This window comes from Protopterus annectens, chromosome 6.part0 (genome assembly GCF_019279795.1).
Source record: "Protopterus annectens isolate FY-2018-M chromosome 6.part0, PAN1.0, whole genome shotgun sequence".
Lineage (NCBI taxonomy): Eukaryota > Metazoa > Chordata > Ceratodontiformes > Protopteridae > Protopterus > Protopterus annectens.
The window spans coordinates 1,155,070,164-1,155,089,065 of record NC_056737.1 but is presented as its reverse complement, the minus strand read 5'-3'; the positions used below and the strand labels follow the sequence as shown (position 1 = coordinate 1,155,089,065).

At 41.0% G+C, this 18,902-nt stretch overlaps 1 protein-coding gene across 2 annotated transcripts in view; it reads left to right on the top strand.

Moving 5' to 3' along the window:
- Positions 1-18,692, top strand: part of LOC122804724 (fibroblast activation protein alpha) — a 1,600,794-nt gene extending 1,582,102 nt beyond the window's left edge. For both annotated transcript variants that reach the window (XM_044074776.1, XM_044074777.1), the window contains one exon: positions 18,192-18,692. In XM_044074776.1, the coding sequence (XP_043930711.1) occupies positions 18,192-18,290 (99 nt within the window). In that variant the 3' untranslated portion in view covers positions 18,291-18,692. The remainder of the gene's footprint in view (positions 1-18,191) is intronic.
- Positions 18,693-18,902: the final 210 nt, after the last annotated feature.

Genomic DNA, 18,902 nt, shown 5'->3' with positions numbered 1-18,902 from the left:
CTGGTCATCCCCCAAAGTATACCCGCCACCACTCCTCAGCCTATTATCTCAAGAGAGTAGGCTTTCTCTGTGCTCTCTAGGGCTTAAAACACAGCATTAATGGGACCAAAAAATATCCTAGACTGCCCTTTAAACAACTTAAAACATGACCTAGCAGACCCACTTGGATCCCTGTTTAACCACAGCCTGAAAACTGGCTATGTTCCAGCAGAATTGAGGACAGCAACAGTAATCCCTCTGGAGAAAGGGGGACCATCAACCAACCCTGGGAACTACAGATCCGTAAACTTGACTAGCCTCATCTGCACGGCCATGGGACTAATTATTATGGACCTTATCAAGGACATAGCTAATCTCCAAACTCTGGATCCAACCTAGTTTTGATCCATTAAGGGTAGATCATGGCTGTTAAACCTGGTTGACTTCTTCGAGAAATTTACCATAGCCCTGGGTGAGGGAAAGACGGTGCATACCACCTACCTTGACCTAGCCAAGGCATTTGACACAATCCGCCATTCAAGTGTTATAGAGAAACTCTCCCAATTTGGAATTAAACCCTACATCACTAGATAGGTAGCCAATTGTCTCACAGACAGAGCACATACTATCAAAGTCGTGGACTTCACCTCTAGCAAAAGACCACTCACTAGTGGCATACTACAGTGTCCTGTGCTGGACCCTTTACTGTTTGGAATTTATTTCTCAGACATCCAGAAAAATGTGGATGGCCAGTGGCTGACAAAGTTTGCTGACAACTGCACATTGGGAGCAATCAGAGGTCTCCCAATGATGTTAATATACTCCAAAACAGGTTGACACAGACAAATGATTAGTGCCAAAGTCACAGATTAAATCTAAATGCAAAAAAAAAAAAAAAGAATTGTTATTCCCCTTGGGAAAGTTGTCATCCCTGCTAATTACATTATAGACACCCCCCCAAAAGTATAGACCCAGTGGTATGTGATCTGGGTACACAGGTTGGTAGCAATCTGAACTTTGACCACCATGTATCCACAAGTCATAAGGAACTCCTTCTTTGTGGCACATCTCATAAATAAAAGCATGGTATCTAGATCCAAGGGTGTTATAATTCCATTATACTTTACCTTCATCAGACCAGTAATTGAGTACAATGCTCTTTTTTACATGTACCTCACCAGACACCTGCAACAGCTGGAGAGACCACAGAGGTTTGTTACCAAGGAAATACAGCTTACACAAAACAAGTCTTATGTGGAAAGACTGAAAGCCCTGTCACTGTATTCTGTCTCCTACAAGCTGCTGAGGGGTGACCTGTACCTGGCTTGCAGGGTAGTCTTTGACCTGGCCCTGATGGAAATGCTACACATTCATAAATCAAACTACGTGAGGTCACTTGGTCCAGGGTTCTTAACCAGGTCTCTGACATGAACAAGTCATGCTGTAGAGATAGATACATCTCTCAGAGACTGACAGATCTCAGGAACAAACTTCCGATTGATGTCAAACAGAGCCCCTCCCTGCCATCTTCAAACACAACTTAGATCAATGGATGGGCGACCGTAAATTCACTCCTGGGGAGGTGCCCATGTCCCTCTTTGACAGAGGTAGTCAGTATTAATTACTATAGATTTTTACTGCTGGGAACTTTGCTCACCTAACTACTGACAATTGGGTCAACTTGGGATAAATATGGCTAGGCTTGCATGGGCCCTTAATCTAGAAATCTTCTATGAACCTATGAACCATTCACAGGCACCTGCAATTTACCCCCTCTGTCTTTTTACTACTCTAAATACTGTAAGTAATTGTAGAAGTTGGTTTTGTATCCTATTTCACAGAGATTGAGTGTTAAGAACATTGTCACAGCCATGACTGCATGTACAGAGGGCATACATTACTTACCTGTGTTTTTACTGATATAAACTCCCCCTGTATGTCTGCTTCCATGTTTAAACACCCTTTAGCCCCCGGTGGTACATCAGTGCAGTTGTACTGCTCCCCATTCTGTGGAGTTTGCCTTATACTAGTTTGCAAGTGGTGTACCTTCACTTTTAGCTCTAACTTTTAACAACTACAGCAAATCTCTGCCTCAGGCCATTTGTTTACCATTGTTGGGGGTTGTGCAGAATAACTGGGTTTGAGAAGGACGAGACTGATTGTTTTCCACATTAGTTGGTGATGTGACCCGCTTATCTCCCCTCCCTTCCTCCCCCAGTTCTCCAGCTATCCCCCAGATCCGCACATTAAATCTCGCTGCTCTCCTCACATATTTAATGACATTACAAGTCTGCTAAAAGACACAACTACATATCAGAACCATTTCCACACATTCTCCCACCTCATACTGTCTATCATGGCAGTAGTACCTGCGTAAATCTATACCACTCATTATCCAACCTCCCAGAGCACACAATTAGAGCTCTCCCCTCCTCCAAGGAATACAACACAGAAGAACTAGCCATCCCCCACTACTGCTAGGGGTCTGAATAACCCTCTTGGCTACCTCTAAGGCAAGATTTGTCCTTCAGATTATTCCACATCTCAGGAAAGTTTAACCCAAGAGAAGACATCAATAGAGCAGGAAAATACTGTCTTGTATCCAACTGCCATTAAGTATGTTAGTAGAGCCAGTTTCTCCCACACTCAGCTGGTCTTACCTTACTACTAAACAATAAACTAAATGCACTTTCTGTTGAATCTTGTAATAAGTCGCCCTGTCTTCAGTTGAGCAGCTGTCCTCTTCAACTATTCTTCCTGGTCATCCTCGAGACATATACTGCATTTCAGTCTTTTTCTCCCTAAAACTAAGCAGCTCTGTAGAAACATAGCAAGCAGCAACCCTGCCTGATAAAAACAACCCACAGAATAAAAAATATCTAAAATTAAATTTTGATTACACTGCTGATGAATAGACATTTTTTTTGTACATTAATATAGCTCTGGACCTGACTCTCTTCTCTGGGGACTAACCCCACTTCGCTCAGCCATACTACAAATGGCTTCACTGCACTTCCCACCCACCACATATCATTAACTTTACTGACCAAAGCATATCACCTGACCCATCCCCACCCCCACATCATAAACTGTATTGGTCAAAAGATAGAACTACCCATACTAGCCAATATAGCCAACCAATTAATAACCTAATAAATAACTAATTGCAAATTAGAAGACAACAAAAGTTTCCCCATCCTTCTCTTATTAACCCCCACTCAATAGGTCCATCCTAATATTTTTTTTTTTGGTTTTCTTCCTCCCATTGCCTTTCTATACTCATCTATACAACTATTTCATACTTCCTATCATGCAGATATGTCTACTTCCCATAATAGGACCTTTAACTATCCTAAGACAAATACCTAGATTCAAACCACGTCTTCCCAAGTCCATAGATACACCTCCCTAATCTGGCCATCCCTCTACAGCACAGACAAAATCCTACTCAAAATCTGTACATTATTAACAAACACCAAACACAAAATCCCACACTCCAGTGCAAATAAAGTACCAGAACTATTACTCCATAATATATCTCTGAACGTCTTAGAGCAAGAAATCTGGACAAAGCCATAAATAAAAGTGGGACAGAGGCCCAAAAATAGGGACAATTTTAAATATTGCTGGGACAAACTTAGAAAGTTGATAAAATAGCAAGTTTTGCATTAGCATGAATTTTCTGAAGAGTATGAAGTCTGGAACTGAAATGCCTGTCATTATTTTCTAACTTCAGTCTTTAATGATTTGTCACTAATTTGCCAGAAAACCATACTTTTATGAAAAACAGACCAAAAACATGAGACAAAATCTGGACATTCTGTGAAAATCTGTACAGTTGAGAGGTATGCAGTCCATAACCTCAAAAACTCCACCACCTACCCCAGTAAACTAACAGAGAGTGGAGATGTACACCCCAACTAGCCCCACCTAAACAAACTCAACACCCAAACCATCCAAACCCCATTAATAAATAATTCCCTCCTCAACAATCCTCTAAAACACAACAAAACCCACCTTGTTCCACCAGTCTAAAAATATATAATCTGAGCACCTGAAACACCTGCAATGATACATCAGACCTTCATGCACTGATTGAATTCCATCAACATCACACCCCAGTTATCACTAAAACCTTGTTAAGACCTGAAATTAAAGATGATAGAATCATTCCTCTTGGTTACCCCATCATTAGGAAAGACCAGATTGGTAAATGGGCTGCAGGGTGTGGTGGGCTGCAGGGTGTGGTCATTATCATTTAATCCATCTTAAAAATCCATACCCACCGTCCAGTTGTTACAAAATAAGAAATACTACTAGCCAAACTTCACCTAAACTATTAGAAATCCATAACATGTAGCTGCCTACATCTCCTCTCCCACCAAAAATGCCAAGAGCGCTGACAACATACTTAGCTAATTACCATGTACTTTCAACCTAGAAACCATCCTGCTTGGTGACCTTAGCATGCATTGTATCTCAAACAAATGCCACTCTACCCACCATAACATTAACCTCTATCATTTCACTCAGCTGATCTGACAACTAACTCAATTTGACAAAGTACCAAAAAATCCATATTAGACTGCTTACTCTCAAACAACCCTGAACAAATTAAGCTAGTTTGCACCCTTCCAGACTCTCTTAGGTTCATAGGTTCATAGGTTCATACTAGGCTATCTGCCCGAGGGCATTTACAAGCCTAGCCCATAGTTTTGTGGCTTACGCCACCCCTTTAGTATGGGGAACTATACCCATTATTTTGCTGTGCCTCTGTTGAGCAGTGACACTGAGGTAATCCCTGGGGTATATCTGCGATCTCCCATCCATTGGTCAAGATTTCTCTTGAACAAGGCCAGCGAGGTGCTCTGCCTCACATATACCGGGATTTTATTCCACAGCATAGGGAGTCTTTGGGTGATGAATCTATCCCTCCAGTGCGTCCTATTAATAGCCGTGTCGAGGTTTAAGTCTCCCGCCCTTGTGGCTCTGACGGATCTAGATTTTTTGAGGTGAAGCATATTCATCAAATCTGGGTTTGACATGGCCTTGTATGTTAGGCAAAGGTCACCTCTGAGCAAGCGACTGAATAGAGCTGGAGTTCTTTCAGTCGGGCAGCATAGGACAGAGTTATTACCCCTCCTACATCAGTAGACCACAAGCCCCCCAAAACTCTATGCTTCAATTCTGAGAGAAATGTAAACAGTTTTGATAAGTCAATATTTAATCATATGCAAACAATGTGGCTGAGAACCCCTCGAATATCTGCCTCTAGATGAAACTCTCTGTCAATTCAACAACCTCTTCTTAACAATGCAAAACCAGCACACTCCACTGAGACATAAAAGACTAAAAATAAATTCTCTCCATGCCCAGCCTATCAAACTAAACAACTCAGGAGAGACAGAAACAAAGCCTGGAAACTAGGACTCAATCCTACCTTGATAGATATCAGTGCCTCAGAAACTGCACAAAGGCACAAGTTTGTTATGATAAAAAGTACTTCTCCACACACCAGACCACACATACAACCCCCCCAAACCTATAGCAACCTATACCCACCCCATCTATCCCCTGACCATAGATCCACACCCCATCTCAACCTATAGTAACCTATATCCACCCCACTTAACCTCCCCAACTTTAGTGCCGCACCCATCTCAACCTATAACAACCTATACCCACCCCATTCATCCCCCTGACCATAGCTCTTCACCCCATCTCAACCTATTACAACCTATATCCACCCCACTTAACCACCCAACCATAGCTTTGCACCCCATCTCAACCTATAACAAGCTATACCCACCCCATCTATCCCCCTGACCATAGCTCTTCACCCCATTTCAACCTATTACAACCTATATCTACCCCATTTAACCTCCCCAACTATAGCTCTGCACCCATCTCAACCTATAACAACCTATAAGCACCCCATTTACCCTCCTGACCATAGCTCCACACCCCATCTCAACCTATAGCAACCTATATGCAACCCATCTACCCCCCTGACCATAGCTCCACATCCCATCTCAGCCTAGCAACCTTCCAGACAAATACCATCAAAAGTGTATTAAAACCCTGAATCCCACAGACCCAGCTCCTGACAATCTGATACTGAATATCTCAGTATAGCCACTGACAGAATTTGCTACCCAGTATTTATTCTAATTAACTGATCCATTACAGAAAACTACATCCCAGCCATTTGGAAAACTTTCTTCATAGTCCCATTACACAAAGGTGGCACATACACTGAACTTTCAAGCTATCTCCCTATAGCAATCCTTCCTCTCCTCTCCAAAGTACTTGAAAAACACATACACCTGCAACTCCTAGCCTTTCTACTTGGTAACCAATTACTTTCTCCTACCCAAGTAACCAATATGATTTTCAATGTCACCACAGCACCAAAACTGCCTTTCTATATTTCCAACATACCATTAGTCAAAGTAAAAACGCAGGAAATGTTGTCTCCACCCTTTTCCTGGACTTGTCACAAACCTTTGACATGATCTCACATGAACTACTCCTCCAAAGACAAAATCTGACAGGCCTTCCAACTCCCTCAACTAGCTGGTTTACCAGCTTCCTAAACAATCATACCACTCTGTAAAATGGAATGACTTCTGTTCCACATTCCTTACAGTCACTACAGGAGTCCACCAAGGCTCCATACTTGGGCCAACACTTTTCAATATCTTCATTAATGACATGCATAAAGAGTCAAAACTCACCACCATAACAGAATATGTTGAAAATCAACATTAGTTTTCTCAGGTCCAAATCTTCCCACTTTAGAAACTATACACAGGAAGCTTGAACCACTATACAAAACTGGCTAAATAAATCTCAGTTCCTCACAAACCCCAACAAAACAAAAATAACCCCAACCCTATTCCTTCCTAAAAAATAAATCAAAACAGAACTGACCTTAATAGTATCTCCTCAAACATCTCAAACATTGAAAATATCACCAGCACAAAATTACTAGCAGTTTTCATTGATAACAACTTAACAGTTAATCTGCACACTGACACTGCAGTCAGAAAGACATACTGCAAATTAGGCTCTCTTTACAGAGCAAATCTCCTACTTGCAGATCATATTAAAAATAGCTGCCACCTCCCTTCCTACCCTCCTACATGTCTCAACAGTGTTTACAAATCTCAAGTTTTCCACCAAGCACAAACTAGAAAGCACTTAAAACAACATTAGGAAATGTGCCCACAGCCTCCCAAACTGCTTCCATCACTGCACAGTGCTGAGTACCCTCAACTGGCTGGGGCTTCCTCTAGACTTCATCCTCTCCAGCTACTTACAGCACACAAAATACTTCACCATCCATTTAAAATACTATTACTGAAAAATATCATCCAGTGTCATGCACCAAACAGAACTAGAGTGACGACCACCACGGCTAAAAATGAAGTGTTTTTTATTATTAATTGGTAAGTGCTTTTGTGCTGTATGCACTTCTTCAGACCATACAAACTCCTAAAATACAACAGCTTAAATACATCCATTGATTACTAAAAACACATCATGCATTAAATCATTAATTAATTAAACATCAATAAATTACTGAACTTCATGGCAACGTATACATTTTAATGACGTAATATATGATTTAAGAGAAATACTACCATTAAGGCCAAAGCCTTTGTCTGACTGCAAGGTAATAATCCACCTTAATTCAACGTTCTCTGTTCTATCACTCAAACATCCCCGTCTAATGTTCTTATTCATTGGTAAGATAAATAGTAGTTTAAAGGAAAGTATTCTTAAGCACCTTGGTGATATAAGAAGGGATGTGGGTACAAGTACACTCAATAAACTTATTAAGGAGAATATTGGGCATGCTTTTGAATTTATGGTGTTGTAGTTTATGAATATATGTTTGTAAAGTTTTTTTTTTCTGAGTCTGGATCACATTATCAGTTAATCTGCATTACCCTTTAGTCTATCGACTGGTATAAGGGTAAATAACACATGTCAAGCTCCTGTGAGCGTCTACTGCAGACTGCAAGGTGTTCACATTTTTTTTTTTATTTAGACTGATCTTTCTTTGTAGAGTGTTTTTCCAAGTGTCAGGAATCGCACTTGGGTGAGGGATCTCCTAGACAGATTAGGATTCCATCAGAATTTACAGACATTTTGTTTGACTAATTCTCACATTATTATTTTATTGGAGTGTCTCTAGGAAATGTCAGTTTAAAGAGCTTTTCTCCACATGATAAAGTGCATCTGTGTGTAGATCTATGCCTGAGTTTTTCTACTTACACTACGGTCTCATCAATGGAATATCTCACGAGTCTGGGTCTCATGACACCTATGATTCTTATGATGCCAGTTGCAAGACTCCACATTACAAAAATACTTTAGTTCCTGTAATTTGTATGGTCTTGACATTTTCATCCCATTTCATTTTCCAGTTTTGTGTTTGTGAACAGGGACATGTTTTGTTAGAGACACCATGTTTTTTTTTTTTAATCCAGGTCTCCCCTTCTCCTTCCTAGCTTCATCACAGCAGTCACTCCATGTCCCACAGACTCTGCTTGGGGGACACTGTCTATGAGAATAAAAGTGCAAGGTGTTTGCTACAAACAAGACAAACCAAACTACAAAAAACATAATAGATATATTGACATTTATGAATGATCTCTACTCTTGTCATTTTTGCTCCCCAGGATGTTTACAAATATTTGCAGCCAATGTAACAGTGATTTTTGTGCAAAAACAAGCAAGGGGGAACCAGTTATTACCCCTCTATACAGACTAGCCATGGTAGAGTGGGATATAGCACTTCACCACAGTCTCACTTTACAGGCATTTTACTTACCATCAGAGCAAATTGTGTGGCAGACAATCTGAGAACAATGAGGGTGGACCTTCTTGAATGAAAATTCTATCCAGGGGTATTCCAAGACTTGTGACATTTGGGGGACCACCTCAAATATTTTGCCTCTACTCTTGACTATCAGTCAGTGATTTTTTCATCAGGTCCCCATTCTTGAAGGCCTGGAAGACAGATGTCTTTTCTTTTCCTTGGACAGGAATGATCCTTTATGCTTTTCTACTTCATGTAACAAATGAAGCAACACCCATTCAGGACTACAGTTTCTCTGGTTCTTCAGTATTTGTATGAGTTACTATCTTATGACCGATCTTACTCCTCATTCAGGGTTCACTAGTCAGACATTTTAATATGTCTGCACATGGATCCCCTTCTTTCAATGCAACCTCATGTGAAATTTTTTTGTTTCCCCTCAGACCTCACCTTAACCAGCCCAGTCCCCAGTACCCAATGTTCATGCCAGGTCTACCAGCTAATCTCCAACACCCTCAAACTTATTCCATTTTTTCTGGGTCCGATCATGGAGTCTGCTGGCGCCCTTGGGGCTCATCTCAAATGTGCATCTGTCCAGGGAGGAGTTTTTATGACCTACCCACTTCCCTTCCCCCACCCACCATGCTTGTTGTTTTTACATGTGAGGGCAACGCTCCTCTTTGGTACTTGTTATCCTTATGGAACAAATCAACCAGCATCCTCTCGCCTAGGATGATCATGCCCATCCCTTCCCTGCCACTCTGTCAGTCATCCAAACCGGCAATCAAACCCAGGTCAGTTTGGCCATAGTCACAGCTTTATCCCTCTGTGCCACAGGAGTGGCTATATAAAAATGTTTTTGAAAGGAATGTTGCAATAGAGGCTTTCTAGAAAACATGTGGCTTCTTCTTGGGTTCTTAATTTTGTATTAGAAAAACTGTTACTCCATTTGAAGCAGCTCACCACACTGGCTTGAGGTTCTTTACATGGAAAACAGTCTTACTAATTGTTTTGACCTCTGCAAGAGAATATTTGAGCTGCAATCTCTCATGTGAGTCAACCTTATCTCTTTTTCCACAAAGACAGGGCTTCTTTAAGAAATAATCCTTCATTTATACCTAAAGTGGTATCTGAGTTTACCTTAAGCCAAGCTATCCATCTCACTGTCTTGTTTCCTGAACCTAAACATGAAGGAGAAAAGATACTTTATATCTATAATATCCACACACAGACAACTCCTGTACTATTTTGATAGAGCAAAGTCTTTCAGAACTTCTAATTGGTTGTTCATTTTCTTTGACGTTATAACCAAGTGAGTGCATGCAGAATGTGTGCGCTTATCAAGGGTGTGTAAGGAATATGTGAAAGGGGTAAGTGCAGATGAAAGCAGTGAATGTAACTGATGTGTTAAAGGTATGAGTGCATGCAAACTGTGATACAGTGGTGTGCCTGACTGAGACTGGGTGAGTGCAAGTGAAGTAAAATTAGAAGGTGCAAAAACTTGGCTACTGAGATACAAGTGCAAAGTGCAGCTGGGGTACTGAAAATCCAGGAGCAGCAGATGACCACTTAGCCAGGAACAGGGAGGACTACCTGGACACAGGAATCAGACAGAGAGGCAGGGAAATAAAAAACAGGAAAGTTTTTTTTTTGATCTGCAGGATCAGCCCAGTGTCTCCCATTCTAATATCCTATTAACCCATTCATTCCTTCAGTGGGATGACAGCAGCCCCCAACAATTTGTTCCCAAGTAGAAATGAGACAGGTGTTAACTGCAGATCCTGCAACTTATCCTGTCCCTACCCTTACCCTGGCAGCTTGCAGGCTCCACTATACCTACCTCTGTAGGTGAAGGTTCACTACCCTGCATGTGCACCTACCAGACCAAACAGGAGATCACTTGCAGTGCAGGACATGCTAGCTTCTTTATACTAGGCTGATTGCCAGTGCAGTATGCCAAGCAGCCCCCCTAACCAGGACAGGTGAAATGGCATTGGCCACTCTCTCTCTCCTGTCATCTCTTACCCGATCCTTCCTGTGCCTGAGCCTCTAATTAAATACTGGTCATCTGGGATGCAGTTAGGACTTTATCTCTCTCTGTCACAGGGCTGGGTTCAAACGGTAATGATTATTTGAAGGATAAGATAGCGGTCATTTTATTGGACGTATAGCATACAAACCCTTTATTGACAAATGCCCATAAGTAATGAATGAATGTAACAATTGTTTATGGGCAATACTTAGCTGGACTCAAGGAACAAAAGCAAACTGACAACAGCACTACAGAAATGGACCAAGACGGAAAAAAAAGTTCTCTTAGTGGTACATGTGAAAGCAATGGCTGAATGATACAGGAAATAAGATGCTGGTACATGATGCAAGTAATACATAAGTAAGGGACAAAACATTTAAAACTGCAGTGGTTAGGCAAAGATACAAATAGCAGAAGAGGAGAAGGAGGTATAAAGCATGGACAGCCCTAAAAGGCAAACGCTGTCCACAGTGCTGTGACGATGTATGTTCATGCCACCAAATGAACACTGTCCTCAGTGGTGTGATGATGTATGTTCATGTCACCATTATCATCAACCCTGACTGTATGTTCATGTCACTAAATGCTCAGTTAAGGAAATGTGTTCTATTAGCCACTTTCTCTGTTTTATGGGAATTTATGTAGTTTTCCATAGAGCTTTCTTTGTAGGCATCTGCATGGTCTTGTTCTAGTGGAATCGTGATGTCTATGGGCATAATGATTTTTTTATCTGGTGCCCCAGACAATGGTGCCAGGATTTCATGGCATTCTGTACTGTAGGTAAAGCAGTTTAGAAGAAACTGTGTATAATGCAGAAGGAGACGGGATAGTGTTGGGAGATAATGCAGAAGGTGACGGGATAGTGTTGGGAGATAATGCAGAAGGTGACGGGATAGTGTTGGGAGATAATGCAGAAGGTGATGGGATAGTGTTGGGAGATAATGCAGAAGGTGACGGGATAGTGTTGGGAGATAATGCAGAAGGTGACGGGATAGTGTTGGGAGATAATGCAGAAGGTGACGGGATAGTGTTGGGAGATAATGCAGAAGGTGATGGGATAGTGTTGGGAGATAATGCAGAAGGTGATGGGATAGTGTTGGGAGATAATGCAGAAGGTGACGGGATAGTGTTGGGAGATAATGCAGAAGGTGATGGGATAGTGCTGGGAGATAATGCAGAAGGTGACGGGATAGTGTTGGGAGATAATGCAGAAGGTGACGGGATACTGCTGGGAGATAATGCAGAAGGTGACGGGATAGTGTTGGGAGATAATGCAGAAGGTGACGGGATAGTGTTGGGAGATAATGCAGAAGGTGACGGGATACTGCTGGGAGATAATGCAGAAGGTGACGGGATAGTGTTGGGAGATAATGCAGAAGGTGACGGGATACTGCTGGGAGATAATGCAGAAGGTGATGGGATAGTGTTGGGAGATAATGCAGAAGGTGACGGGATAGTGTTGGGAGATAATGCAGAAGGTGATGGGATAGTGTTGGGAGATAATGCAGAAGGTGATGGGATACTGCTGGGAGATAATGCAGAAGGTGACGGGATAGTGTTGGGAGATAATGCAGAAGGTGACGGGATAGTGTTGGGAGATAATGCAGAAGGTGACGGGATAGTGTTGGGAGATAATGCAGAAGGTGATGGGATAGTGTTGGGAGATAATGCAGAAGGTGATGGGATAGTGCTGGGAGATAATGCAGAAGGTGACGGGATACTGCTGGGAGATAATGCAGAAGGTGACGGGATAGTGTTGGGAGATAATGCAGAAGGTGACGGGATAGTGTTGGGAGATAATGCAGAAGGTGACGGGATAGTGTTGGGAGATAATGCAGAAGGTGACGGATAGTGTTGGGAGATAATGCAGAAGGTGACGGGATAGTGTTGGGAGATAATGCAGAAGGTGATGGGATAGTGTTGGGAGATAATGCAGAAGGTGACGGGATAGTGTTGGGAGATAATGCAGAAGGTGACGGGATAGTGCTGGGAGATAATGCAGAAGGTGACCGGATAGTGTTGGGAGATAATGCAGAAGGTGATGGGATAGTGTTGGGAGATAATGCAGAAGGTGACGGGATAGTGTTGGGAGATAATGCAGAAGGTGATGGGATAGTGTTTGGAGATAATGCAGAAGGTGACGGGATAGTGTTGGGAGATGTACACAATGGACCTCATTGGTCACCATGTCCCCCACACTCTTTTGCTTTCCCAACTATGTATTCCTTGCAGACAAAGGCTAGAATTGGTACTAGTGCATCTGACAACATGGCCTGCAACAGTTGTGAGGCATCCTATACATTGTCTGGGGGGTGTACAGCAAAGCAAGCATCTAAATGACCTGCTATTATTTGCCCCAAGATTCTTTTAGATTATCTGTTTATGATTATTTATTCATCCAACCCAACTGTGCATGTTTATATGACATAGCATGGTGGATCCTCTAATTTGTCAGGAACTGGCCTTATGGAGTCAAGTGCAACCAATACTCCTCTATTTGCAGGAAGCAATGCATTTTGGTAAGGACTGGAATTGGCCAGCATGTGTTGGTCACCTATTATTATGGTAATGCGTCTCCCACAACACTTGTCTGCAAGCTTTTGGACACAAACAGTTTTACTTTTTGACACATTCTGTCACATACATGTAGCATCTATGTTTAGCCTCAGTGTTCCTCCTATTGTAAGGTAAGTACAGCGTTCCCCCTATTGTAAGGTAAGTGAGCCCTGGAACATCTGGATTCTCCTGTAACAGCATTGTTGGTTCCACTGGTTTCACACTCCGTATTACAGCTGACTGTCTGATATTGATGTTCCTACAAACAGTACCTCTGTGATGAATCTTGCCTTGTGTGTGTGCAGGATGTGCTTTGCTTGTGATCACATAATATTTACAGAAAACATTCTCATATTGTTTAATAATGGTAAACTTTCAGGGAGGTATTTCACTTAATATATTGTATATACTGTTGTAATAATAACCATGCCAAATATTGCTGTGGAATGAATGCACACCATACACTGGAACTGTTCTTACTCTGCACCAGTGCATGACTGTATATGTAGTTATTGTCATGCTTCGTTGGAATATTCTGGAAAGAGAAAGGAAACAGTGAGTTTCTGTATGATAATTTTGTACTATCTTATGTTACTGTGATTGCTGCTACAATAACTGATGCTGTCAATCTATCAGAGCACACATCAGGCCCTCATTTGCATTATTAATTAATTTCTTGTGCACAATATAGTCAGTGTAGCTAACTAAGGACAGAATGGTATCATATGAATACTTACCTTATAGCTTTAGGACACCTTAGGAAACCTTGTAAACTGCAATAGCCCCGCTACGTTCGCCCTCGCTACGCTCGGGCTCTCTTCACTCCCCTCGCTGCCCCATTCCCTCCAAATTCATAGTACTATAGCCACTCCCCCACTTTCTAGATCCTATCTGCTTTCATCTGGGATAATTCCACCCCCCCCCATTCTACTACCTACATTTTAATAACACCTATTAGCTTTCATCTGGCATTCTCCCATCCCCCTTCCAGTACCTTTACCTCACCACTCTATCTTCTGGTGTTGCATCACCAGGTAAAACAGTTCCTTAACTCACTAGCTGAATCACAGATAATGATATACTCCTCTTTACTACCCCTCTTGTTCACACCATACCTCCTTACCTTGTATGAAAACCAGTTTCTCATGGGATTTCTGGTCCCAAAAGGCCATACTATCACCCCAGCTGTAAATCCTTTCACCTTCAACCATACTTACAGTACCAGATCCTATCCAACATCTTCTTCAGTCTATCAACATCTCAACCCCAGGCACATTAGCTCTAGATCCAAACACTACCACAAACTAATAAACAAATTCCTGAAGTTCATCACCAAGTATAGACTCAACCTAATACTTGGTGGTGATATTCACCCCAACCGTGGCCCACTTACATCAGATACACATACCCCCTCTACTTGCAATCCCAGCTACAAACCTACAACTAATAGGCCAACTAACTCTCTCCCAGTCTGTTATCTCAATATTAGAAGCATTAATAACAAGGTGCATGAATTGCATGCACTTCTGGATGTCCACTCCCCTGAGATTCTCTGTTTATCTGAAACCTGGTTAAAACCTAACACTAAAGACAATGAAGTGTTACCACCTGGGTACAACATACACAGGCTGGATCGTGCTTCGAGGAAGGGGGGTGGGGTAGCTGTACTCTATAAACCTGAGTTGAATGTCACCATAGATGTAATACAACCTCCTCAGATTAATAACTCAGAGATTCTTGCCACCAAATTACAACTTAATAAAAATAAATGCATTAATATCATCTGTATGTACATTCCCCCAGGTAACAATATATCTACATTTGAAGATATCCTGCACTGGCTATCATGTCACTACCCCCAAGAAACCCTACTACTTGGAAACTTTATCATAGATTGGGGCACCTGTTCCTCAGAATCCCCAAACCACCCATATTAACCTGCATGCATTTAAACAAATCATATCCACCCCTGCCAGGATAGGTAAACCCAACCAAAAAGAAAGTATACTTGACTGGGTACTCATAAACAGTCACCCCCAACTGTACACCTCTGATACCCTCCTTAATGGCCTAAGCGATCACCTTCTCACATATGTAATTAAGCACAAAACCATTAATTCCCAACAACCCTTACTCAGAAAGGTTAGAAACAATAAAAACTTTGACCCTGCCAAATTCCAACAAGAACTAAACTCATGTAATTGGTCTATTCTAAAACACCTCCCCTTAGAGGAAGCAGTAGCATACTTAACAAATTCCTTGAGATCCTTGATTTGCATGCACCTGTTCGTTCAAAGAGAACCAAGGCAAAAACTGCACCATGGCTTTCTACAGAGTCTAAACTCAAAATTACCCTTACAAACAAAGCATGGGCTTTATGGCGTTCTTCTAAAGACCCTCAAGATCACATTAAATACAGGTAATCCAGGAATGAAACCAAAAAATCAATTTTACAAGACAAAAAACAATACTACTGTAATTTACAGACAGTAAATCAAAATAACCCTCAGAAGTTTTGGGCAGGTTTAAATAATCTACTACATCCTGGACAAACTTCAACCCCAATCCCTGCTGCTACTATTGATAAAACACCTGAAGATGTTTCTGATAGTTTTAACCAATTCTTTAGTGAGACAATTCAAGCCCTAGCTAGCCAACTACCTCCTAGCTCCACTGGTCCTGAAAGTAGCACCCCTAGAAACCTACTCGCATTCAGCTTCCAACCAGTCACCACTTTACTTATCCGTACCTTGATCAAAAAATTAAAACCCAATGCACTTTCTGCTGATCAACTCCCTGCCGAGTACCTACAAAAATCAGCTGATGCTATTGCTTACCCCGACTCAATACTAATCAATCGAACCATAGTAGAAGCTAAAATTCCCACCATCTGGAAAATATCCTATGTAATCCCACTTCACAAAGGAGGCAGCTCTACTGAATTCTCCAATTATAGGCCAATAGCTATACTCTCTCCACTTGCAAAGATTATGGAAAAATGTATTCATAGACAACTCATGCACCACCTAATCCAAAATTGCCTTATGGCAGACACTCAGCATGGCTTCCATCCTCATCACAGCACTACTTCAGCCCTCCTAGCCTTTACTAACACCATAAACCATAATCGCAACAATAATTATATATCCTCAGCCCTCTTTTTGGATCTTTCCAAGGCATTCGATATGGTTGATCACCAACTTTTAATCCACACCCTGCAAACATTCTGTCTAGATACTGGAGCCCTCCAATGGTTTAAATCCTACCTGAATGGTCGACAGCAGGCTGTCCTCTGACAGAACAAACTCTCTAACCTTCTACCTAACACCCTTGGAGTACCACAAGGCTCTATACTAGGGCCCTTGCTGTTCTCCATCTTCATTAACGACCTTTATACTGTCATCCCAAAAGTCAGCTGTATCCAATATGATGATGACTCTACTCTGATTTGCTCAGTCACATCTCCAGTAGAGTTATGGTCAGCTACCCAGACCACCTTTAATACAATAGAAAACTGGCTTTATGAACATCGTCTGATCCTAAATCCCAAAAAAACTAAAATGCTGTTATTTTCACCAACATGTAGGTCTACCGCTTTCACCTTTACCATAAAATCAAATGATGGCACAATAATCTCCCCTGAACCATCTACAAAACTATTAGGTGTCATCATAGACAATAATCTAAAATTTGACCTACATGTTAACCAAACTATCAAAACCATCAATAAAAAATAGGGTCACTTTACAGAATAAAAGCCTTCCTAACCCCTCCAGCTAAAATTGCCATAGCTCGCTCTCACCTTCTTTCAACCCTTCTGTATGCATCCCCTCTACTCTCGAATTTAAACAAGACTGTCCTTAACAAACTCTCAATTTGCTACAACCACATTGCCAGGTTTGCCACTGGGCTGCCTTTTAGGACACATCATTGCATCAATCTAAATCAGCTTGGGTGGCTTGAACTACCCAGCCTAATCCAGTATAACCAACTGATTATGGCCTATAAAATCCTCTATAATCCGGACAATACTACTGCATTTAAAAATATTATCACCCCCTAAAACAATCCTAGACCGCTTCGATCCTCTAACAAACTACTAATTCAGACTAACTAAATTAATAACACAGCCAGTGATTCTCTCTTTGCAAACTCTGTAAGTAGATCCTGGAACTCTCTTCCAGCTGATATTACCTTACTTTCCACCTTAGGTCAATTTAAAACTAGACTCAAACAACATTTGTCACTTAACTGGCTATGTCAATGTATCAAGCCTGGCTAACTCTCTCTAGAATGTGTAAAAATCTGTTAACCAGTTTACTGTGTAATTTAATTTAATCCTGACTTGTGCTCAGGATTAATTGTAACCTGTGGAACTTGTTTAACTTGCTTACTTATGTAATCTCTGTAAATAGTCTGTTTGTAATATGTAATGCTGGTATTATGTAATGCTTTATCTGCTTAGCCCTGGAGCTTTTCTCCCCGGGCCTCCGCTGAAAATGGACATGCATCCAGTCGGACTATCCCGGTCAACAAATGTAAAATAAAAATAAAAAATAAAATGAATAAAAATATGAATCTATTTAAAAGCAATTACATTGCATTTATAGTCATTTATTCATAAATGAGCTGATGTGATATTACTTTAGTATGTGACCCCACTGTATAACAGTATTACCAATAAACATTTACAGTGCAGTATAAGTACATGTTTTTAATCAAAAGAAAAGTATTTCCCTGCTGTATCATATCCATGTTATGATAATATTAATGCTACTATCTGATCTGTTGCAGTGGTACACGGATAAAGATCACGGCCTTCCTGGGTTGGCTTTAAACCACGTTTACATCCACATGACACACTTTTTGAAGCAATGCTTTTTGCTTCATTGATGCACTCCCGAAAAGCAAGACAATTTTCTCTATGCAACAGGAGAGCTACCAAATGCTGCTGTTGACCAAAGACAATACCTGGCTAGAGCTGTTGTGGATAAAGCTGCTGTACTCCCATTAGCAAGTTTACCAGTTTCAAGTTTTCAGCTTTGAATTTTTATACTCAGGACATTTCTTACAATCAAAATGTGTTTTTTAATGAGTCTGTTTTTTAACACCTCATGCTTGTAATCTTTTGTAATTATTGTTTTGACAAAATGTATTTTCATCAGAGTATTCTGGCAGCAAACTATTTTAGTTTGTGCAAAATTTATAGCATATTTGTGTTTTGTAAGTATTTACCTAACAGATTGTTTTATTCCTTCATGAAATAAAACTGAATGAGCGCATTCCAAAAATGTATAAATGTTGCAGTTTGTTTCATATCTTACAAATATCTCATAACTGAATGATGATATTACGAGTGCCAGTATTCCATTTTAAACCACATAATGAAACTCATGTAAAGTAAGCTGCATTACCCATCATGGCATGGAAATGTAAGTCCATTTAAGGCTAATGTTTAAGAAAGTTTTACTTAGACAAGGCTCATTTTCTGTTGTGGTTAAAAGA